General features: G+C 39.6%; 1 protein-coding gene across 1 annotated transcript in view; it reads left to right on the top strand.

Annotated features, from left to right (window-relative positions):
* The window catches only part of CUL3 (cullin 3), a 233,785-nt gene that overhangs the window by 34,080 nt on the left and 174,804 nt on the right, over window positions 1-24,901 (top strand). Inside the window, exon 3 of the mRNA XM_029615271.1 lies at window positions 19,495-19,608. Within this exon, the coding sequence (XP_029471131.1) occupies window positions 19,495-19,608 (114 nt within the window). The remainder of the gene's footprint in view (window positions 1-19,494; window positions 19,609-24,901) is intronic.

Below are 24,901 nucleotides of genomic sequence, written 5' to 3'. Positions count from 1 at the left end.
TGAAACACTTCAATCTCAGTATAAACTGTATCTAATAAAGAAAAACATATATTTAAAAACACTAAATAGCGTTTGCTTTCACAATCCATTACTAACTCTGCTCACACTGTAATACCCTACAATATTAACTACTAAGCTTAATTATCCCAACCTCATTAACTACCACCCTAACACCATAAAACCGCACCATACCCAATCTTAAAATACAAATTACTTATAATTCTATGAATACATAACTATAATATTCAAATGTTGTTTAAATGTAAAAGGCATTATTGCACAAAAAGTATTTTTTATCTCTACTTACTCTCACCTAAACAACATGAGGCGAGAAAACTCCGGGTTCATTTGCGGCCCGGAAGAGGAAGTGGTGAGCAGCGGGTGCGTGCGCGGGAAGAAGAGACCATGCGAGTTTGGTCAGTATCGGCCCGAAAACAGAAGAGAGACACGGCCGGAGGAACGTCAACCCCCGCGGCCCATGGGCTCCTTTCTCTGCGCGAGGGCTGAAAATGAAGGAGGTTAGGGTTGGGAGGCGGCTGCTGCTGCCGCTAGTTCCGGGGCGGGAAGGAGAGAGTGTGAATGAGCAAGCAAGCATGTGTGTTTGAGATCCTGTGTGTGTGAGTGAGAGATTGCATGTATGTGAATGATTGAGAGCCTGTATATGTGAAAGAGAGTATGTCTGTGATTGAGAGCCTGCCTGTGAGAGAGAGCATGAATGTAAGTTTACGATTGGGAACCTGTATGTGTAAGTTTGTGATTGAAAACCTGTTTGTGTGAAAAAGTATGTGTGTATGATTAAGATCCTTTGTGTGTGAGAGAGATCATGTGTATGTATGATTAAGAGCCTGTTTGTATATGTAAGAGAGAGCATGTGTCTGTGTGTGATTGAGAGCTGGTTTAGGTGTGGGAGTATGTGATTGAGAGCCTGTGTGTAAATGAGAGAAAGAGAGCATGTTTGTAAGCATGTGAATGAGTCTGTGTGGTGAGAGAAAAAGACAGCATGTCTGTGTGTGATTGAAAGCCTGTGTGTGTAAACCTGAAAAGATAGACAGCATGTGTGTAAATGTGTAATTAAGAGCCTGTATAAGTGAGAGAAAAAGCATGTGTATATGTGAGTGACTGAGAGCATGTGTGTAATTGAGAGCCAGTGTGAGAGAGAGCACTGGTATGTGACTGATTAGTTTTAAATGTGCCACATGCTAACTTCCGGCTAAATCAGCTGCTATGTTATCATAAGTATGGATAAATAGAACCCGTTGACTCTCATATTACTTCATGGAGTGCCCCCCTAGTCTTTCTATTATCTGAAAGAGTAAATAGCTGATTCACATCTACCTGTTCTAGACTTCTCATGATTTTAAACACCTCTACCGTATCCCCCCTCAGCCATCTTTTCTCCAAGCTGAAAAGTCCTAACCTCTTTAGTCTTTCCTCATAGGGGAGCTGTTCCATTCCCCTTATCATTTTGGTAGCCCTTCTCTGTACCTTCTCCATCACAATTATATCTTTTTTGAGATGTGGCGACCAGAATTGTACACAGTATTCAAGTTGTGGTCTCACCATGGAGCGATACAGAGGCATTATGATATTTTCCGTTTTATTCACCATTCCCTCACTTCCAGAGTATACATATTCTGAACCTTCAGCCTCACCTCTTCCGATACGGACCCCACACTATTTTTGTCACCCTTCTCTTGGCTGCCTCTATCCTATGTCTATCCCTTTTGAAATACTGTTTCCAGACCTAAACACAATACTCCAGGTGAGACCTCACTAAGGACCTGTATAAGGGCATTATCACCTTTTTCTTACTAGTTATTCCTCTTTATGCAGCCCAGCATTCTTCTGGCTTTAGCTGTTGCCTTCTTACATTGGTGATCTGAAGGCAGAGAAGCAGACACTTATCATCCCTAGGTCCCTTTTCCAGTCTGTGCACATTAGTCTTTCACTCCCCATCACATAAACTGTTTTGGATTACTGCACCCCAGATGTATGACTTCTTGGCATTGAATCCCAGCTGCCAAGTTGTTGACCACATCTTTACTGATTGGTATTTTTACTGGCTGAAGAGCCTGGAAGGCATTTAACTCTTGTCCCCATCAAAATGATTTCTCAGATTGGTTCCTCTGACAGTCTCCCAGCAGAAGAAACTTCCTTTTATGGCCTTTGATAATGTTTAAGGGTTTTTGGGTAGACTGGTTGACTACATCCCTTTAGACATCACTTCATTTTCTATTGCTGGAGATTCTTGTTATCCATCGTAGAAAAGGTTTTATGTAAGGTTAATGGCTGGGAGAGTGGCATAGGTTTGTACATTCTGTTTCAGGAAATTGTCCGGATGTGTATTGAGACATTTCTCAGAGAATAGTCCTGAGGGCTATGTACTTGGCAAGTGATGAGACTGTCCTTGCAGATTATCACATCCTGGAGCCTCACGAATAGTCTCTGGATAAGGGATTAGCTAATCAGATATTCCATGAGTGGAGAACAGCCATGGTAGGTCTGTTACATCTCCTCTGAACAGAAAGATCTTGAACTTCTACTCCAAAAGAGGGATGCAAAGCAAGCTAACCTCAGACACCTTTCCCCTAAATTGGTGAGAGGTCCTTTGTTTGCTTATTGTCCACTTCCTCTGGTGGTAAGGACCTTGATGAAATTCTGACAAGGGAACCCTGATTCTCATAGTCCCTTATTGGCTAAGAGATTTTTTTTTCCATTCCTATGGAGATATCATTCTGGAATCTCACTAATCAGAGAATTTCCCATGTCTCATCACTCAGAATTGGAATGTTATGTCATCCCAACATCAGGTCCTTAGCCCTCACAGCCTGGATGTTGAGACGCAACATTTCCCCCTTGACTCACAAAGAGTCGTCTTCCTGGTTGGAATACTAGCCACTTCTGAAATAGACCCCATTTACACCAGCAAGGGTGAACGGGCCTCTAAAACTCTAAACCAAAGCATCAGTGACTGGAGTGCACGTCGACAACCTCTCTGTAAAAGGAAATTAAAATACCCAAAAGTACAGTATAACATTCCCAGAATATAAAATATTTCCCCCCCTCCTTCACCCCTCTCACCAAGGGGCAGTTCAAACTAAACTCTAAAGATAGCAAGCAAAAGCTTCAAAATCTGATGTGATTTATGTTCTACTTTTCAGCGCTTCAAAGCGGATTACGTTCAGATACTGCGGGTATTTCCCTGGAGCCAGAGAGCTCATGATCTAAGTTTGAGTGCGCACTCTAACATATAGTCCCTGGAAGGCTCTAGCATCCAAATATAATACCCAAGGCATTAGCAAATCCCCAGTCCCTCATAGCCTTCCTCGTGGCCTGCAAAGGAGCATTTCCCTATTGACGGTGATAATACCCCTGGGGGTAGGGACCAGAGAGTCCATGCCAGAAAAGGTGGATGGGGGAGGGAAACTGGCTGCAGACAAGCCCTAGATGGTCGGGGGTGTACCCTCTTTCCCTCCTCTCCCGTGAGGTCATGTGCATACGACATGATTCTTGTGCTCACGTCTCTTGATGATCTACTGTGGAGTTTGAGAATGAGCATCTATGTGAATTTAATTTTTAAAAATGAGGAAAAGATGCAGCCAGTTTATTTGCAAAGTGCAAAGGCATCCAGCGACTTGCTGGGAAATGCAGCAAATGCATAGAATATAAAGCAGTGTTGCGTGCCGCTATAGTTACCACTCTTCTTAGTGTTTGGATAATTGCCAGGTTCTTGTGGCCTGATTTGGCCTCTGTTGGAAACAGGATGCTGGGCTTGATGGACCCTTGGTCTGACCCAGCATGGCAATTTCTTATGTTCTTATGTTCTATTGGCATTGCATTCCCTTAACCTGTCTGAAGAGGTCTTGTGTTCTGACTTGTATGAGGGATTTCCTTGTGGAATCCTATGGGTTGAAATGAAAGAAGCTTGCTTTATGATGTGAGGGAAAGGCCCTAGACCCTTGCTCCTGTTCCACATAGAACTGCTTGAATTCCTTCTACATATTGCAGAATTTGGTCTGAAGACTAAAACTGTTGACAGTTTTCAGTGCAGTTGCTGCTTATCACCACTGTGTAGAACAAGGATCCCCAAATTCAGTCCTCTAGGGCTCAACCCAGTGAGGTTTTCAGTATTTCGACAATAGTCATGCATCAGATCTATTTACATACAATGGAGGCAATGTATATAAATAGATCTCATGTATATTTATTGTGGCAATCTTGAAAACCTGATTGTGCTGTGGCTATCAAGGACCAAGTTAGGTACCCCGACATAAACCCATCTCTGCAGCCTTTAGTTCAGTTTATGCAGGTCTTGTTTCAGCTGAAGCCTCCCTCACAGTGTCACTATAATATTGACCCTGCCGATGAAAGCTCCCTTTAAACCACTAGACTCTTGGGAGCTAAAGTACCTGATCTTGAAGATCATATTTTTGGTGGTATTCACGTCAACATGCAGAGTCTGTGAGCACCAGGCCCTAGTGACTTATCCACCTTTACTAAGTTTTTCAACAGGGTGGTTCTGCACATGCATCCTGCATATAGGAGTGTTGTACTTCCATCTTAATCAATCAGTTGTCCTTCCAACATACTTCCCCAAGCCATATGTCTGTGAAAGTGAGTAAATGCTGTATGGTTTGGATTGCAAGAGAGCCTTGAATTTCTGTTTGGAGCAGACTGAAGCCCTTAGTCCATTCAGCTCTTTTTTTGTTTGACACCCCCCCCCCCCCCCCCCCCCACACACACACAAATCTGAAACTGCCATTGCTAAGTACATCCTTTCTGTTTGGTTAGGAGATTGCATCTCCTTCGATTAATGTCCAAGCAGGCTTGAATCTAGTAAGGAATATTGAGGTTTATAGTGTCAGAGCTATGCCAGCTTCTGTGGCCCACCTGAGATCAGGCTGTAGAGGAGATTTGCAAAGCTGTGATGTGGAGTTCAGGCCACGAATTCATATCTCATTGTTTGAGTAGGGACTCTCAATGCTACAGTAAGTCTGATCAATCTGTCCTTATTTATTTGAGAAGTAGAACCCAACTGTGCCCCTCCCCCCAGGCTCTTTTTTTTTTTTTTCCCCTGGCTGCCCCCCCCCCCCCCCCCCAAAAAAAAAAAAAGAAAATGGCTGGTTGCCACCGAGAATTATTTTGCCTATTGCAAAGTTGTCTGGTTTTCCCCTCTTCTTCTTTTTTTTTTTTTTTTGTTAGGGGCAGCCTGGAGCTAGGGATTCCCCACATGTGAGGACTTAGCATCCTGCTTGTCCTCGGAGAAAGCCAAATTATTTACTTTTAACAATTGTTTTCAGAGCACAGTAGGATATGTCCTTAAGCTGCCTCCCTTTCGGTATCTGGTTTTTCACTTTTATAGAATAAATAACTGTTTAAGAACCGAGATATCCCAGTGTGTTGTGATGTGAGTTGTATAGAACATTCTTAGCCGAGCATGTCAAAACCTTCTAGAAATTTGAAGTAAATCATCCTCACCAGGGTCCATTAGATAACATCATCCCTCTTGTGAAGGCTTGCATTCTGCTGTCCTCAAACACCTGTTACAGGTGAGCAACTTTATTTTTACTGGTGAATGGTTTTTTTGATAATCTGTTCTGTACTGCTGGTCATAACCAGTTGTCACTAGTTGTGATTTGTCACGCCACATCTTCTTTAGGACTTATTTCAACATGGATGTTATGTTAAATTTTAATAACTTTCATGTCCCCCTTTCTTGGCACTAGTTCCTGCGTTTTCATCCTGTTGTGAGATGAAATTCTTCAGCAATAGCCAATGTCCTCTTACCATATTGGTGGTTGTTCATTGCATCTTCAATACATTAGGGTTTTCATTTTATGATGCACACTGCTGCAATAAGACTTTTCCTTTGGTTCGGATTCTAGTCTATTAGGGGGGTCATGATGTGTGTAGATTGAATGACCTAGTTCCTTTGTCTAGTTATTTCTGTTATTCTAATGAGATTTTATCTTACATTTTAGCCATAAATAATGGAAGTTAACGTGATGACTCAGTCTCATACATTTTCATCATTGCTTCTCAATATTTCATCAATACAATAACTCCATTGTTCTCTTCAATTTGGGAAAGTGTCTTGATCATATTTTCTCTGTCGCCCCCATTTTTTAGAATTCAAACTCCTTTTCTTGCCTCAAGCTTTGGATCAGTGCTCTTTAGAATTGTTTTCATTTTGGGATCATATAAGCAATATTGTTTCCTGTTTTCACAATCAATGAAGTCTGTAGGTTTGCTCTTCATATCTAACTTCCAGTACTGCTTGGGAATCCAGGAATATATGAAAATCCAAACACTTTGATGTATCCTGCGGATCGCCTCTTGCCTGTTCATATTACTTCTGGTGATTTTTTCTTTTAGTATCTTGTTTCAGCAGTTTTTCATAGGCAGCAATACTTTTTGCTTCAGCTCGAAACTTGATTGGCAGTCCAGATTTTATCAGCATTGTTCTTGCTGCTTTTAATAGTTTCAATTACCATATTCTGTAATTCCATTATGGGATGATAAATTCCACACTCCTTTATGAAATTCTCAGTTTTATTTGTGGTAAACTTCCATTGTTGGTATGGACTTGTTTCAGATTCTAGTCTCTTTGGCGTTCTGAGTATTGTTTATGGTCTGAAAATAATTGGGACTTTATCTTTGCGATTAAGGAAAAAAACATTTAACTATTTTGCAATCCTTTATGATGAGAAATATATACTGGCTACCAGGAATAAAATCCACTGGCATGGGTCCACATGAATCTACAGTTGAGCTCATAAGTTTACATAACCCTGGCAAAATTTGTAAGATGTGTAGCATTTTAAGAAAACATGAGTGATCAGACAAAACCTGTCTGTTTTTGTTTCAAATTAAACTATTATGCATCACAGAATAGCACAATCATTAAACCATAAAGTTTGTATACCCTTAGTTCTTAATATAGTGTATTGCCCCCTTTTGCATCAATGATGGCTTGTAGACTTTTGTGATAATTGTGAATGAGGTCCTTTATTTACTCATGTAGTAAAGTTGCCGCTTCCTCTTGGCAAAAAGCTTCCAGATCCTGTAAATTCTTTGGTCGTCTAGCATGACCTGCATGTTTTCCCCAAAGTGGCATAGTGATGTCGAAGTCAGGAGACTTTGGTGGTTACTCCAGAACCTTCACTTTCTTCTGTTGCAGCTACTGAAGGGTCAACTTGACCTTATGTTTTGGATCATCATCATGTTGGAAAGTCTAACTGCACCCCATGCACAGCTTCCTGGCCGATGAATGCAAATTCTCCTCCAATATTTTCTAAGATGCTGCATTCATACTGTCATCAATTTTGACTAAATTCCCTGTGCCGCTGTAGCTCACCTCCCGACCCCCCCCCCCCCCCCAAAAGAAAAAGTCCATCTTCATGCTTCACAGTAGGGATGGTGTGCTTCTCTTCATAGCATTTCATAGCATTTTTGGTTGTGATCATAACTCCAAATTATTTTGTTCTAGATATTTTGAGACTTTTCTAGGGCTATTTGGTGTATTGTATGCAGGCTGTTTTGTGGCATTGGTGCAGCAATGGCTTTTTTTCTGGTAACGCTACCATGCAGATTAATAAATCGTCCAAAATACTAAGTGAAGTACAAAATCAATCAAACACGTAGACCAATGGAATTTAGTATTCAGTAGGCATGAGGCTGCAAAATCTTAATTTTTAAGGACAGTCATAACAGATGTGGTTACTTAGTTAATTGAAACTTTTTCACCACGGAAATGGTCATATTTAATCATCGGTCCACTGATAGCATTGAAAAAATTTGTATATTTTGATCTTTGGAAAATATAAAAAATACAACAAAAACAATAGTGCTCACTTATGCTTTAAGTCCCACTGCGCCCGACATGGCACCACATTTCGAGAGAACTGCTTCAGGGGCTGAAATTAAAAAATGCTGACTTGTACTCTCTGAAAATCAGTGTGAGAAGAAATATAAAAACAGGCAGGTAAACCAACTATTATGAAAAGTTCATTAAAGCGGTTGTTGACATAAGTCTGAAATAGGAAATCGAACATCAGAAATCAAGAAGAGGCAACACAGTCTCAACCCAGCATTTCAGATCAAATAACGTAAATTGCGTGTGGCTTCTCATACCACCGTTGTTCGTACAGAATGTTAATGTTCGGCGTTCAGTTCTTGAGTTATTTCATTCTACTCATCAAGATTTTCTGCGTAGTATGGACAGATTTTGGACTGAATTAAAAAAAAATAAAAAATATGAAGATCATAAAATTCAACTAGGATGAAAATGATTACAAAAAAGGCCACATCTGTTCCATGGATAAATCATGAGCAGTAAGATAAATCACTTTCAACTTATCAGACAGCTCATCTGAGGGCAATGGAGAACAATCGTCCATTGATTTTTTTTAGGGAGCGGCCCTCATTGAGGTAGAGGGTGAGGCAGGCACAGAACATGAAATTGGGGATCGAGGAATTACTGCACAGAAGATTGGCATCGGCCGCACACATGATCCCAATTCCCGGCATGAGTCTTCATCAGGTGAATGTCTCTTCTTGCAATACATTGCCTTCTGCCGTCATTAATATTTCTGATTATATTCTAATATCTGTAGGGCTATTAAACAAAGGTTTAAACTTTGTACCTACTAACAAACATGACCCTTTACAGTTTCATTGTGATTTTTTTCAGTTTATAAGACAATTACAGCAGAAAGTATATTTTAAATGGTTTCCTCCATCATCAAAGGAAATATCTCTTGTTAAAAACAAATCTGGATTGTTTTCTTCCGCCTCCGTTAGATCCAGCTATATAGACTTTTCAGCAATTAGATTTGTGTGATTTGGAAAACACTAAATGAGTGTTTTTCAATGTCTCGCATCAGGACATCTTGGCTATTTCAAGTTTGATGATGTGCTGCTGATGTCAAAGCAGCAGAAAAGAAAGGGGCCATAGTTGTCATGAGCCATGATCAGTACAATACGGAAATATATAGACAGCTCAACAATACGGATTTCTGTTTAGAATTACCTGAAGATCCTACACCACTCATTCAGGAAGAAATTAAAATTAATACGTGGTTTTGATGAAGGCTTTTTAACTAGCAAGGGGAGAGAGTTTTTAGTATGACATCATCCCAATATTCCTGTTTTGTATATACTACCAAAGATTCACAAATCTATTCAGAACCCGCCTGGGTGGCCAATAGTGTCAGCGAGGGGCTTGGTTCTTGAACCCATTTCTATTTTTTTTGGATAAGATCCTAACAACCTCTTGTCCAACTAGCCCAGTCATACATAAAAGATACTATCAGCATGATCAATTTTCTTTGTGACTTTCCTATTGAACCTGATTGGCTTTTAGTCACCTTTGATATTGAGTCACTATATAATGTAATTCCCCAGGATAGCTTCATTGGTGGAAATTTTGAATACCAGAGGCAGTAATTCACGGATTCCAACCAAATATATGATTGAATTGGCCACTTTAGCACTAAGTAAGAATTATTTTGCCTTTGGCAAATATCTACAAGTACGTGGTACAGCTATGGTTCGGATATTGCCAATATTTATGTATCTGCCTTTGAATCTCAACATCTGCCTGAGAATGATGGAAAGATCAGATTAAATGTCGGTGACATTTGTCATGGCAAAGTTCTTCTGCATCATTAATGGGCTTCCATTCTTGGTTGAACACTCGAGGGCCCATGCTGAATTTTACAGTAAATTTTCATGAATGGGAAATTGCATTCCTGGACATTAAGATTTTTAAAGATCAATTTGGCTTAAAACCATGATTTATTGCACATCCAGTGAATGCAACTGTTGGAATCATTTTTTTTATTTTTGCTGAGGATGAATATAGAGCAGGGCTTTCCAAATGTGGGACAAAGCCTTCATATGGGGGTCACAAGCACCTCAAATGGCAGTGGTCTTCAGGTACCAGCTGCAGCATTAATTGTGGAAATAAATGTTGGGTCTGTGAGCCAGCACATGCTCACAGGCCCTACAGTGACCCCACCCTTGCATAAGTTTCTATGGTAACAGGAAGCCCTCACCCATTACACAACACATGACACCACAAGTTGGGAGACTCTGTTCAATGTTTGTACATCAATGTCTATGGCCAGAGCAAGGGTGCCCTAGAAAAACTTTACAGCCTTGCACACCCCACCCCATTGTACCCTCCTCTCACACAACTAAAAATTATGCATTTATAATAACAGATTTTACATGAAAAAGAACATTCAAAGCACAGTTTTCTGAGGTAAAAATATCTTACTATATATATTATATTTACATACACTACTGAGGTGCCAACCAGAAAATTTTGCAAACAAGCAAGAAATACTTGGAACCTAAATGGTATTAGGCCTACTGAAATGCATCATGGGCATGACCCCAGAGAGCCACTCAAACAGCAACAACCCTACCTATGAAAGGTAATACTATAAATATTGCACCAGGCCTAAAATAGTAACAACCCCCTCTATTAGGAAAACAGAACAATCCAAGCTGCTATAGATGCCTACATAGAAACTACACACTAACAGAATCACTCACTTCAGTCATACATGCAAAACACAGATTAGACCCTACAATATAAATGTACAGATAAAAGCTGAACTGGAAACCACAACTAGCCAAATTCTGTATGCACTGCAACAATGTAAAAAAACAGAAACATTACCATTCCTTATAAAACAAAATTAGTAAAACCATACCAATAAAAAGAATAATTCAAAGTAATTAATGAATAGAATAACATTTACACATTCAACAATTAAAAACTCATATAAAAATTTTCCAAACATCAATAAAATATTTCAAAATAGACACATCAAATAACATTCAACAATTAAATTAAGGATTTTAAAAAATTCCCCGTTACCCATTCCTTGGAACTTTAGATTTCTAGATGCCCTGAAATTGTCATGGATTAGCAGGCAGAGAGTAATTGGGGTAATTGTGCACACACATGCACCCTCTCATACACACATACTTTCTCTCCTCCACATGCTCTCTCTCACTCTTCCACACACAAGCACATATGCTGTCTCTCACTCACTTCCCTTGACTTAGCAGGCAGCAGCAATTTCCTTCTTCAGTCCCCAATGGCCAAGGGAACAACTTCCAGCAGGGCATGCTCCTCCTCTGAAGCAGCACCGCCCCACCAAAATCAACGGCATCATAAGTGCGGCCTTAGTAAGTGAAAAAGCAACATAGTCCTGCCAGAATCAGCAGCATTGTCAGCGGGGCTGCACTGCTTTACCACTTGCTAAGGCCGCACCGACCATGCTGGCAATTATGACGAGCCACACAGCTCTCCTTGGCGCCTTTGGCTGTGGCTATATTGGCCATAGGCACGCTACGGCTCTGGGGATTGTGCGTGAAGGAGAAATGACAGAAGATGAACTACGGGATGTAAGAGAGGAGTTGGCGATGAGAGGGTTCATTTGGGGGATGTGAGTTGGAGGGGAAGAGATGAGAGAGTGAGGACGGGTGATGGAGTGAGAAGGAGAGGGTGACATCAATTGGATGTTATTAAAATGGCTTGAAAGTGAGAGAGGATCAGCTAAGAGAATGAAAAAAGGGCCGGAGGGAGTGAGAGATGGGAGGGCAGAGAAGGTAAGAGGTTATCAACTGAAGGGAAGAGGTTGAGAGAGAAGGTTTTCTGGAGGGGATGGAGGCCAAGAGAAAGGATTGACTGGAGAGGGTAGAGGTTGATAGAGGGGATCAGCAGAAGTGCAGGAGGAGGAGAGTGGAGTGATTGTTGATGGGCGACCTTACCCCTGCTAATTTGTTTTGGTTGACCTTTGGGGGTCATGCAAATTTTTAAATACTAAAATGGAGTCATGTTGGCTAAAAGTATGGGAAGCCCTAATATAGAGGTTAGGCCGCATGGATTCAGAGTTTTCACCCAGCCACAAACTAGTTTGAAGGCCACAGGCCAACCTCTGAGTGAACTCCTGTTTACTGTCTTGCACTGTGAAATGTTTACGAACAGGCAAGAGTATTTAGTTATTCCACTAAGTCTATGATAAAACTAGCAATTAACTTGTACTAAAGCCTGAGGAGAAAGTAAAGGCCACACAGCTGTACCTGAAATCTGATAACTCAGATGGAGGGAAAGCCACTGCTTCCACAAGCATTTGTAGTGTATAAGGAGAGACAGCGAGAGAGGGAGGGGAGAGAGAGCCCTGGTCGTAATGGTACAGCTGATCCTTTGGAAATGTAAGCTTTTTAAATCTATGTGGCAATTATCTACTATTTTTACTTCTGTGTAATCTGATTTTATTTGTTCTATCCTCCTGTTGCTCAAACTCACTTTCCTAAATACCTGGAACTGTGAAGTACTGAATCAAAGTTTGTGAGTGATTCTTTGTGTAGGGAATAAGCTCCTGGGTTCAAGCCCCCCAGGTATAATCCCAGTAATTGTGTCCAAGGACAGAGCCCCTGTCTGCAGAATACTAGTCTGCACGTTCTGAACCTGTAACAGCAACAGCCTACTTTCTTTTGATAGCTTTTATCCTGTCAATTTTAAGAAGAATCTCCCATTGGGACAATTCTTGAACTTACGGAGACTTTACTCAGATATTTGGTGAATTTAAATCTCAGGCTAAGGTGATGGCTAACCATTTTCTTGATAGAGGTTATCCTCTTGTGTGAAAATCGCCTATCGATGTGCCTTATGCAGTAACCGTGACTTACTGTTACAGCTGAGAATACTTCAACAGTCTGATAGACTTTTTTTGTCTTAAGACATTCTACGCTGTCGACACTGATATGCAAATCTATTCGCAAATATTGGCTGATTTTACAACATACCCACTCTGTTTCAAGCACCAATTTGATTTGCTTTTTCAAGGGGTTGCAGTGTACATGATCACGTCATCAGAGCTTCAATTTTTCAGCCTAAGCCATTGGAGGACTTTGACACTAATTGTGCGGGATGCTTTAGGTGCACTCTTAAGATTCAAGAAGACTGTCACTTTAAAATCTGGCAAATCTTTTCCTGTGATTACTGATACCTCTTGCAGAGTATCTATTGTTGTCTACATCTTATGTTGTCCTTGTGGCCTGTTTTATGTTGGGATAAATAAATGGATGCTGACTGAACATAAAAGTTGTTTAAATACGGGAAAAATGGAAGCACCTTTAGTTGCCCATTTTCTTGAATTTCAACATTCTTTTGCAGGTATAGGGTAGTCCATCTTAGAGATTGTGTGAGAATAGTGGTGTTGAGGGTATAGGGTTCTCAATTTGGCACAAAAAGAACAAGCCTGGATTTTTCGCATTAATACAGTGGCTTCATATGGACTGAATATGGAAATAGAATGAGCTGTGTTTCTTTAAACAAAGATCCCAGTGATGTCATCCGGGCATCCACCTGATGATCACATTTAAAAGGATGCTGTACGTTATTCTGTATGAGCAACGGCGGTGTGAGAAGAAGCTATGTGCAGTTAAACTGTTTGATCTTTCTGAGATGCCGAGTTGAGACAGTAAGTGCATTGTCACCTCTTGGTTTTTCATGTTAGATTTCTTACTTTGGACATCCACTTTAATGAACTTTTAATAATAGTTGGTTATCTGCCTGTTTTTATGTTTCTCACATTGATTTTCAGAGAGCACAGGTCAGCAATTTTTAATTTAAGCCCCGAAGGAGTTCTCTCGAAACGTGGTGCCATGTGGGACTTTAGCATAAGTGAGCATTATTGTTTTTGTTGTATATTTGATATTTCATATTTGTTTTATGAGCAAAGAACAAAATATACAAATAAGTCTTTCAATGTTATTGGTGGACCGATTGATTATATGTGACCATTTCAAAGGTGAAAAAATTTGTTAACTAAGAAACCACGTTGGTGTTATGTTGGTCCTTAAAAATTAAGTTTTTGCAGCCTCTATACCTATTGAATACTAAATGCCATTGGTCTGAGTGTTTGATTAGCTCTACCATGTAGCCCATTTTTGTTCAAGTATCTCCTTATTGTGCATGCTGAAAAACTCACACCACTAGGCTTCAGAGAAGCCTGTATTTTAGTAGAAGTTACTTGTGGGTTTTTCTTTGCTTCCTGACAAAAAGGTTTTTTGGCAGTTGTCTGAAATCTTTCTTGGTCTACCTGACTCTGGCTTGGTATTAAGAGAACCCATAATTTTCCGATTTTTGATCAGTTTCAACAGTACTGATTAGATATCTTTGTAGATACCTACCCTTCATTGCTATCTCAACCTGTGTGTCAACTTGAGTGTCCATTATCAGCCCAAACATTCAAGAGTTTGCAAACTTTTGAACAGGACCTTTTTATTATTTCTTTTATTGCTATGGTTTATTTAATGATTGTGCTAATCTGTGATGCATAATAGTTTTAATTTGAAACACACTAAAAATAACATGTTTTGTCTGATCACTCATGTTTTCTTAAAATGCTGCACATCTTATAAATTTTGCCAGTTGTATGTAAACTTATGATCACAACTGTATGTGTATTAGCTCCAATGGGGTTTTGCTTGGTTCCTTGGAAATCACTTTAAATGGTTTTCTTCACTGTTTATCTTTGCAGTCTTCATGTGTATCTAGAACTCCTGTCTTCAGGATTCTTTTGATTTTTCTCATTTTAGTCTGTTCAAATGAGCAAGGCATTTGTGGCACAATGGCATTAATTGCTTGTGCAGTGGGGGGGGGGGTCAAAGAAAATGAAATAATTGCTTTTGTATTTTACTAAGCATTTGCAAGGAAATAAAAAAAAAAAAAAACTTCCCCTATTTGCTGAATCTGCGATCTCATTAGGAGAAATTGTTTACACTTTTTCTGTGTTAACTTAGAAACATCAGGAAAAAATGTAACTTTTTTAACTGCATAAACGTTTCTGTTCTGTGTCTGAAGAACAATTGCATCAACCAGTCTCTGGTTCAAAAACTAAAGTTACAATAAGTGTTGTTGGGACTGACATTTCAATGTTTGATTCCAATAAAGCACTAATATCCACTGATGGTTCCTCAACAGGCTGCAATATTTCCATATTTTCCCCTTATGCTCTATCATTCTCCCTTTTAAAAGCAGGTAAGTAATAGATTCTTGAAATAGGCGGTATAGCATTTTCAGTAACTTTAAAATTTCAATCAGATATTTCTTAAACATGTCCCTTGGAGAGATTAATGGCACTTTAGGGAAATTTATTATCCTTAGATTTCTACTTCTAACAATATTTTCAAGGTTCTCAAATTTTAGTGCCATAACGGCATTCTCTTTCACAAGAGCTTGCTGAAATTGTTGCACTGAATTTGAACTCTAATTGCAGTAATCTGTTGGCTTAAATCAATGTTGTTGTTCTCCAATACTGATACTTTTCTTTCTAGCTCCTTATAGTTTTTCACTATAGGCGAAAGTTGCTGTAAAATAGAACTCCGCATCTCGGCAATGGCATCCCATATTGAAACTAAAGATATCTCACCCAGTCTTTACACTGGATTTAAAGCTGGAAGTTGCAATAAGTCTCCTACAGGCCGATACAGAAAACTTTGCGGGAGAGCGGGCGAGCACCCGGGCCACTCTCCTGGGTGTGCGATCCAGTAAATAAATTTATGTAAATGAGGGCCTGCGGCGGCTGTCAGAAGCGGTGGCTGTCAGCGGGTTTGACAGCCGATGCTTAATTTTACCGGCATCTGTTGTCGAGCCCACTGACAGCCACGGGTTCATAAAATGGACGCCGGCAAATTGAGCATCCGTCTTACAACCTGCGGGCAGATTAAACATTTTTTTTTTTTTACTTTTGGGACCTCCGACTTAATATCTGCTTTTCTGTACACTTTCCTGGTGCCAGCCGAAATTAACGCCTGCCTTTGGGCAGGTGTTAATTTATGAAAGTAAAATGTGCGGCTTCACTGCACATTTTGCTTTCTGTATCGCGCGGGAATGACTGATAGGCCCATCAACATGCATTTGTATGTTGCGGGCGCCATTAGTTTTGGAGGGGTTGGCCGCATGTTTTCGACACGGTATTATGCCTTACTGTATAAGGGGTAAAAATAGCGCATTAAACGCGGGCTAACAGTGTGCTCCGCCGGAGCGCACTTCACTGTATCGGCCCGCTAGTGCTTCCCTGGTCTCTCTTTACAGGTTTATCCTTGCTTCGTCTTGTAAGCCTTCTCTGCCCGACTGTCCTCGAATCGTGCTTGGATTAGCTGTTGCCAGATCCACCCAGCTGCTCCCCGCTGAGCTCACCACGGTCAAACCTCGGTTAGGTGGCGTCTCTGCAGCTTCCTGGGGGGTTCCTTGCGATCGCTGGGTTTTCAGGCGGTATTCCTTGCGCCGGGCTCAATGGTGACAGAGCCAGGGAGAGAGGGGAGCTCAAATTCCCCTCCCTTACTCTCCAGCGGCTGAACCCCCAGAAGAGGGCTGCTGCGAATGACATGGGCATCCATTGGGCCAGCCTCAGACTCCCTAGGAGGAGCCGTGGGGAAAGATGCCATCCTAGGTTTTCTCTTCCGGCCCATGTGGCTGTAAAGTAATTAAACTCTTCTAAAGCCACTACAAGTAAGTCAAAGGAGACAATTTCTCAGTGCATAAACGGAGCCTCCACACCGTACAACCTAGCTGTCCGCCATCTTGAATCTTTCCCCTCTCCCTTCAGGCATTTTTTAGTTAATTTCACTTTCATTTTTTTTAATAGAGAATCTTTTCTACCCAGCCTACTGTTTAACAAGTTATCTTCACAAAAAAAACCCCCAAAACTTCCTTCATACAGATTTCTTTTTGCAGTATGCTTACCTGGCTTCTCTTTCTGACTTTTTTTTCTTGTTTGGGAGGATATCTCAGCCGTTGGATATCTTTATCTGTGCTGGCTTTCTCTTTATATTCTTTTGCATTGCCTGGATCCATAACCCTTTTTTTTTTTTTTTTAAAGATTTGTAGCACAAGGGATGGAGTTTAGGTAATGCCTTCTAAAGAAAAAAAACAAGCCAGGGAACTAGTTTCTTTGCAAGAGCAGTAAAACAGCATTGCTTTTTCAACAGGTTAAATGGAGCTGTAAACAACTAGCAACTCAACTTAGAGGGGCCTATTGTAATAAGTTTAGTGTTCACTGAAATTCAGCATACAGTTTAATGCATGCACTAAAAATTAATTCTCGATGCAGTAAGCTAATGGTATGTGCGATAGCTCACTGAAAACTACACGAGTCGCTGTGCAGAAATACATAGCTTTGAAGTTATAAAGCAGGATCTGGTTAGTTCCCAAATAGGAAAAAGAAATTAAGATAGTGATCTACATTTCTCAGCTGCCCATTAGGCTAGTTTCTGGGAGAATCTGAGGGGGGGAGCTAAGACATCAGCTGTAGACTATGAGCTATATAAATGCAGAGTAGTGGCAGCAGCAGACATAGACGTTGGGGCACAGCAGAAGATGATTAGAGACATTTTTAAAAAGCCTGCTAACACAAAAATGTAAGCAGAAAACTTTAGTGCATAAATATGATTTATACACACTTTTTGTTTTGCTCAGAAAACACATTTTATGTACACAAATAAAGGAACCAACCCATCCCCAGCTAAGGGGAGGGAAGACAACCAGGGAGATGCTCCACCTCTGGAAGAGGGAAGGAGGGAGAGACTGGGGGTGGACCAATGAGCACAATTTAAATATGGGCTAGGTGGTTTTTCCCAACCAATTTGCCCATTTGTGGACAGCTTTCATGGTTTCAGTGTTGTGTGGGTAATGCCAAACGGTTGAGGCATAGGGGCCGGGAGTTGACCACGTCCTAGGGTACATGGCAAGTGCTATCTTTGAAAGCTGGCTGGTAAAGAATACCAAGTAGAGGGGTATTCTTGTTCCTATGTTGCATCGGTAGGTGAGAGCGAGACAAGTTGCTTAAGTCTGTGGCTTTGGCCGGGCTAGGCCTCCTGACCACCCAGAAATTGCGTAGGCATGTTTATTAAGTGACTTGGCTTATTTATGGACCAGGACATCATTGCACCACAGAGAACTTTCTGTAATCAAGGATTGTATTGCATGATAATCTTAGGGCTAAGGCTTTGACAGCCTTGTGTACCCAACGAGACAATATTGCTGTAGCATGGTACTCTTGGAGCATTTGCAAATTAAAATTCAGCAGGTGAGGGCATGGCCACCCTTGGGGGATTGAGAATGTTTAATAATTGATGTTAGAAATTGAATTGTATACAATTGACCTTTACTGTGGCCATATCCATCCAAAAAGATCTTTTTGTATAATGGTATGACAGTTTACAAATTTGGTAAAATTGGAAAGAGGTAAGGAGGTAGTGTTGTGTAGGTAATTATAGGTAGGGAGAGGAGGTGGTTTGCACCTGTAAACATGGTTTTCTGTGCATAATTCATGGTTAATGTGCACAAAACATGATTTACATGCATAAATGTGCTCTAAACTCATGTTTTGTGTGTATAACATTTAGGAGCACAACTTTAATGTGTACTGCACACTAATCCTATTTTATTTGCAGAAGACATTATTTATGCACAAATTGTATGTTCTGCACATAAATATCAAGTATAGGACCCCTATGCCACCAACTCCAGATTCAACCTACTATAGGCTTAACAATAGCCATAGAAATGTTTACTCCTCTCTCCAGGTGTCAAACTTCCAGAGTTAAGACGTATCTCTCTGCATTGGAGAGTAATATTTAATGTCTTGATTTAAGATGAAATTTGGGTGGAGGAGCACAAATTTGTGCATACAGTTGTACTTATGGTTGTGGGCACAAGTTTTGGTTCTAACTCCTTGTTGCATTCTGAGTGAAGTTGTATTCACAAAAAATGTGATATGCACATAGCTGAGTACTTCTTAGAAACAGGAAGCAAATAAGTATTCATACAGAGCAGTTTGGAAGTGCTAATAGCTCAAAACTGTTCTGAGTTAGATAACTCTATATAGTCCAGCACAGTGACATGAACCACATTTCCTTGTTCTTTTCTGAAGGCTTTTACTCTTCTTAGCTCAATGAGTTTTTTACGCAAGCCTAGGTTTACACATGCCACATGGTTTAAAATTTGTTCATTCTCATCACATTAAAAGTTGCACATGCTGTGAACATATTAGAATGCACACTTGTTTGAGCAAAACTCAAGAGCTTTCTGGCAGGCCTAATATTTTTAAGCAGTTTTAAAACTGCAAATTCACTAGAATGCTAGTCTGCTTGCCCTAATTAGATTCAAGACATTTAAAAGTTTTAAGTTGTACTATGTTGCATTATTTTCTAACTTAATCGTGTATTTTAATGAAAAGGTAAAAAGTTCACTTTCCATCTAATGTCAGCATAGGCAGGTGCGTATCAAAAGAATTGTTTTCTTGTATGTACATCAAAATGAGTCGACTTATCAGTGAGCCTTAGTTTGCAAAGTGGTAAATTATAATATAAGAAAAGTACACATTTTCTTGCAGATTCAGTTATGCATAAGTACTCTGTAATGTCTGTATTTTCAACTCATGATGGTTTCCTGTTTTGTTTCAGGTTCGAGAAGATGTACTAAACTCTTTAAATAACAACTTCCTACAAACACTAAATCAAGCTTGGAATGACCATCAAACAGCTATGGTGATGATTAGAGACATTCTGATGTATATGGTGGGTGCTTGTTGCACTTTGGTCTTTTAGTGTCTTCAGTTTTTGTTGTTAAGAACGTAAGAATTGCCATACTGGGTCAGAATAAAGGTCCAAGCCCAGTATCCTGTTTCCAACAGTGGCCAATCCAGTTTACAAGTACCTGGCAGGATCCCAAACAGCACATAGATCGCATGCTGCTTAATACCCAGGGATAAGTAGTGGCTTTTCCCAAGTCTCTCTGGTTAATAACAGTTTATGGACTTCTCCAAGAAATTGTCCAAACTGTTTTTTGTTTTTTTTTAAACCCAGCTACACTAGCTGCCTTTACCACATCTTCTGGCAATAAATTCCAGAGCTTAACTGTGCATTGAGAGAGAGAATTTCTTTACAGTTTTGTTTTAAATGTGCTACTTGCTAACTTCATGGAGTGTCCCCTAGTTTTTGTATTATTTGAAAGAGTAATAACCCTGGTTTGGAGTGATTATGAGGGTCGGTGCTATAAACACCTTTTATAAAGAATACAAATGTATGGCTTTGTAAAGAAATCTTAGGAGAATAAGTTGCTTATTTCTGATGGAAGATGGTTGTACAATATGGAAATATTTGATAAAGTTTGTCTTGTTTAAACTGATGTTTGTTATTCCTGACTGTGTTTTTTATTGTAAGCTGCCACAATCTATGGAATGTTTGGCTAAGAAATGATTTTAAATGAATAGATTCACATTTACCCATTCTATTCCACACCTTTTATAGACCTTTCATAGCCCCCTTCAGCTGTCTCTTCTCCAAGCTGAACACCCCTAACCCTCTTTAGCCTTTCCTCATAGGGAAGCCATTCCATGCCCTTTATCATTTTGGTCGGCCTTCTTTGTACTTTCTCCAGTGCAACTATATCTTTTTTGAGATGTTGACCAGAATTGCACACAGTACTCTAGATGTGGACTCACCATAGAGCACTACGGAAGTGTTATGACATTCTCTTCTTTATTCTCCCTTTCCTAATAATTCCTAACATTTGTGTGTTTGCACTGCCTGCCGCTCACTGAGCTGAGAATTTCAAAGTAATGTTCATGACAACACTCAGGTCCTTTTTCTGGGCTGTAACTCCTAATATAGAACCTAACATTATGTAATTACAATGTGCATCACTTTGCACTTGTCCATATTAAATTTCATCTGCCATTTGAATGCCCAATCTCACAAGGTCTTCCAACAGTTTCTCACAATCCACTTGTGATTTCACTATTTGGAATAATTTTGTGTCATCTGCAATTTTGATTACCTCACTCGTTCTCTTTTCCAGATTATTTATAAATTATATTAAAAAGCATCGGTTCTAGTATAGATCCCTGGGGCACTCCACTGTACCTTTTCTGTACTAAGAAAACTAACCATTTAATTGTATTCCCTGTTTCCTGTCTCTTAATCAATTTGCAGTCCACAATAAGACATTGCCTCCTAATTCATGACTTTTTAAATTTTTTTCGGAATTCTCTCATGGGGGACTTTGATAAATGCCTCCTAAAAATCCAAATGCACTATATCACTGTCCTTATCCATGTTTGTTAATCCCTTCAAAAAAAATGTAGCAGATTGGTGAGGCGAGACTTCCCTTGTGTAAATCCATGCAGGCTGTGCCCCATGCATTTCTCTATTTTCTGTGATCTTATTCTTTTAGAATAGTTTATACAATTTTTCCTACCACTGAAGTCAGGCTCACCAGTCTAGTTTCCCAGATCACCCTGAGCTCTTTTTTTTTTTTTAAGATAAGGGTAGCTTTCCAATCTTCAAATACAAAAGACTACTTTAATGATTAGGTTGCAAGTTACTAAAAATAGATCTGCAATTTCATTTTTTAGTTCTTTCAGAACTCTGGAGTGGTCCAGGCAATGTGCTACTCTTTAATTTAATTTGCCTTATTACATCATCCAAGTTCACTGTGGTGTTTGTTCTTCCAAATCATCACCATTAAATACCGGTTCTGGCACGGATATCTACCCAACATCCTCTTTAGTAAACACTGAAGCAAAAAATGAATTTATTCTTTCTGCTGTGGCAGTGTCTTTCCTAAGTACCCCTTTAACCCCTTGATCATCTAATGGTCCAACTGACACTCACAGGCTTCCTGCTATGGATGTATTTTAAAAAGTTTTCGAGTTTTTTACCTCTACAGCTAGTTTCTTTTCAAATTCTTTTTGTGCCTGCCTTACTAACTTTTTACATCTAACTTGCCAGTGCTTATGCTTTTTTCTATTCTTTAGATAGATCCTTTCTTTTGGATAAAATATTTTCGTTTAGACATTTTATCTACTGTCATTCCATGTAAAGATCACAATGATGTACCATAGTAACATTCATAGCTTTAAATCAAATCATGATGGGTTACGGAGGTAGTATTCATAAACAGGCATTAATATCTATCATATGAAATGTCCAATACTTATTAACTTCAGTTTCAAGAAGTGCGTGAGGTTCCCGGCACACACACGTGGACGTGTGCCAATTTTATAACAAGCGCACACAGACGCGTGCATGTTATAAAATTGGATGGCTGCACATGTGCACCGGATTTTAAAATCTGAGTGCGCATGTGCAGGCGGCGTGCGCGGGGGTGGCAAATTTTCATAAAATGCGCACTGTGTCTCAATCAGGCCTTCCCCAGTTCCCTACTCCCCTACGTACACTTCCTCCCTCTTCCCCTCTCCTCCCCACTCCCTAAACCTAACCTACCTTTCCCTAAATTTATTTTATTACTTACTGCTCTGGAGCAGAAGCAAGTTATGTGTGCCAGCTGGATGCCGGTACGCCCTTCCCCGAAACAGCGGCTAATGGCCACTGTCTCAGCCAGCCTCTGTCCTTCCCCAACCATCCCTTGGCCCATCCCTTTTTCGGGGCCTGTCACTTGTCCGCATCCCGGGGTTTATGTGCTGCATGCGCAAAACTCGGTCACGCGCGCAAATTTCAGTTTTTATGCGCGTAGGCCTTTGAAAATTTGGCCTTAAGGATCTAGGACATAAGGTGAGAAGTACATAAAATAAAATAAATATAACAAATTTCACATATTAGTCAGTGTGTTGTATTGGGATTCTTACAATCTCTCACCTTTTAAACCATGCCGGCAGTTGTTTGGCCTTCTTTCCACCTTTTTTAGTGCATGGAATATGTCTGATCTGGGCTTCCAAGATAGTATTTTTATACAGTGTCCATTTCTGATGTAAAATTTTTACCTTTGTAGCTGCATCTTTTAGTTTTTTTCTAACTATTTTCCTCTTTTTACAGTCTTCCTTTTGAAAGTTAATTGTTACAGCAATGTTGTAATAGTTTTTGTTTTAAAAAATATATGCTGTAATTTCTTGGCATATTCTGATTCCAGACATGGATTAACTTGACTCATGAAAATAAATATCAACTAGAAATCATGAAGTGTTCTTGTGCTGATTCTGAAGAAAACTAAAATCTATAGAGGTTGAGACCTATTTTTGTTCCAATATGTTTATGAACATTTGAGACCACATTTGAGAAGGGATGCACATAGTCTCAAATGCTCCTGTACTACATTATTTTATGTTCCCAATAAAATCAAAACTATCAGTTATGATTGTGGTTTTGAAGACAATTCAGTGATAGCATTCTATTGCTTTTCATGGTTTGTGAAGGTAGATTTTGTTACCTTGAATGCATTGTGGTGGTTGCAAAATGATTCAAGCAATGCATCCAAGAACTAAAAAATAGTTTTAATAATGCAAATTGTACTTGCTTACAAGATACTTAAATAAAAAATTCAGCATGAATTGCACTGCATTAAACAGAGAAATAGACAGTGGAGGTGGTAAAAACGAGGATAGTATCTGAATTCAAGAAAGCATGAGAGAACAGGATTTCTGAGGGAATATACAGATTATAAAGCTGAATATTTGGTGTTCGTGTGTGGACTAGATAGGCCATAATGGTCTTTTTCTGGCTTCATGTTTCTGTGATGACTGATACGGTCCATGCGGCCCATACAGTCTGTCTATTAGTAACATTCGTCTTGGAAGCCAGTATCCAATCTTTATTCAATACTATTTATAATCATTTCAGTGAGGTGTTACCTGACCTATATAGGAAATTTGATATTAGGTGCTATATTACTAATGAACATAACTAGAACATCTAGCATTTTCCACCGATAAGCAGGCTGAATTAGCATTACATGTAGGTGACATCATCTGGCGATACAGCTAGTAGAGTCTTGATCTCTGCTAAGCATGTGTGGGAGTTCCTGCACAAGCCTCTTTGGTCACATTTTTTTTTAACTTTTTATTTAACAAAACGTGGCAGAGGCAGAGCAAAAACAGCAGTACCAGAACAACTATACATAGCACAGTAAAAACAATGTATATGTCCTTGCTAATTTTTCATCTCTTCACAATGGAGGACATTGCAAAGAACCATATACCTATAGTACCTGAATATAATCTTCTTTGATGTACACTTTGAAGTGACGAAAAGCGGAATATAAAAATCTAAATCATGAAACATAGAGAATTAATCATGTACTGTCTGAGAAGATATCCAATATCAAATAGGAAAATTCCTCATCTACTCCAGTAATGCTAAAAGCTATTCCATATCTTATCATACAAAAACATTTTATGCTTAAGCATGTAAGTCAGTTTTTTAATCAGTACAAGCCTCCTTGGTTATTTTTTTGTCCGAGCACAAGCACAGATGTACTTTCCTCAGACTTTTTCTATAAACTCTTAAATTCAATACTTATCCCTAAGTTTTTCTTATTTCTAGTTGCTTTGCTGCCCATAGCACCCACAACACTTTTTTTTTTTTGAGCTACAAAAAAAAAAAAAATCTCTTCCTGCAGCCTTGCCTTCTCTTCATGTTGGGCCAGATGAGAGTCTACAATGGGCTACTAGTGCCTTGGGCCGGAACTTGATCAGAAGAATCACAGCATCTGTGGACGGATGTCTCCTGCGCTCCCATTCCAGAGGGATTAGAATCGAGGAGCTGTGTAAACTTTTCCGGAGTCACAGCAGATCCTTTTCCCCACAGTGTAGCATTGTCTGCCTTGCTGGGAAAAGAGCTGAGCAGGAGCTCCTCAAAGACTCCACCAATAAGTTGTTTTCAGTTCAAAAAAATAAATATATTAATATAAGGAATGGTTATAAAAGAATAAGCTTTGCCCAAATGTCTTTATTTGCAGTGAGCAAGACAGTTGAATAGTGAACTTATAATTTATTTTTCTTCTCTTTGCCCAGTACTAAAGTAGAAAAAGATATGATCGAGCCTGTCTCTCCACACCAACTGCTCAGCTGTTTAA

The sequence above is a fragment of the Rhinatrema bivittatum genome, chromosome 9 (genome assembly GCF_901001135.1).
Source record: "Rhinatrema bivittatum chromosome 9, aRhiBiv1.1, whole genome shotgun sequence".
NCBI classification, from domain to species: domain Eukaryota; kingdom Metazoa; phylum Chordata; class Amphibia; order Gymnophiona; family Rhinatrematidae; genus Rhinatrema; species Rhinatrema bivittatum.
The sequence above is the reverse complement of the archived record's forward strand: the minus strand, read 5'-3'. Positions and strand labels throughout refer to the sequence as shown.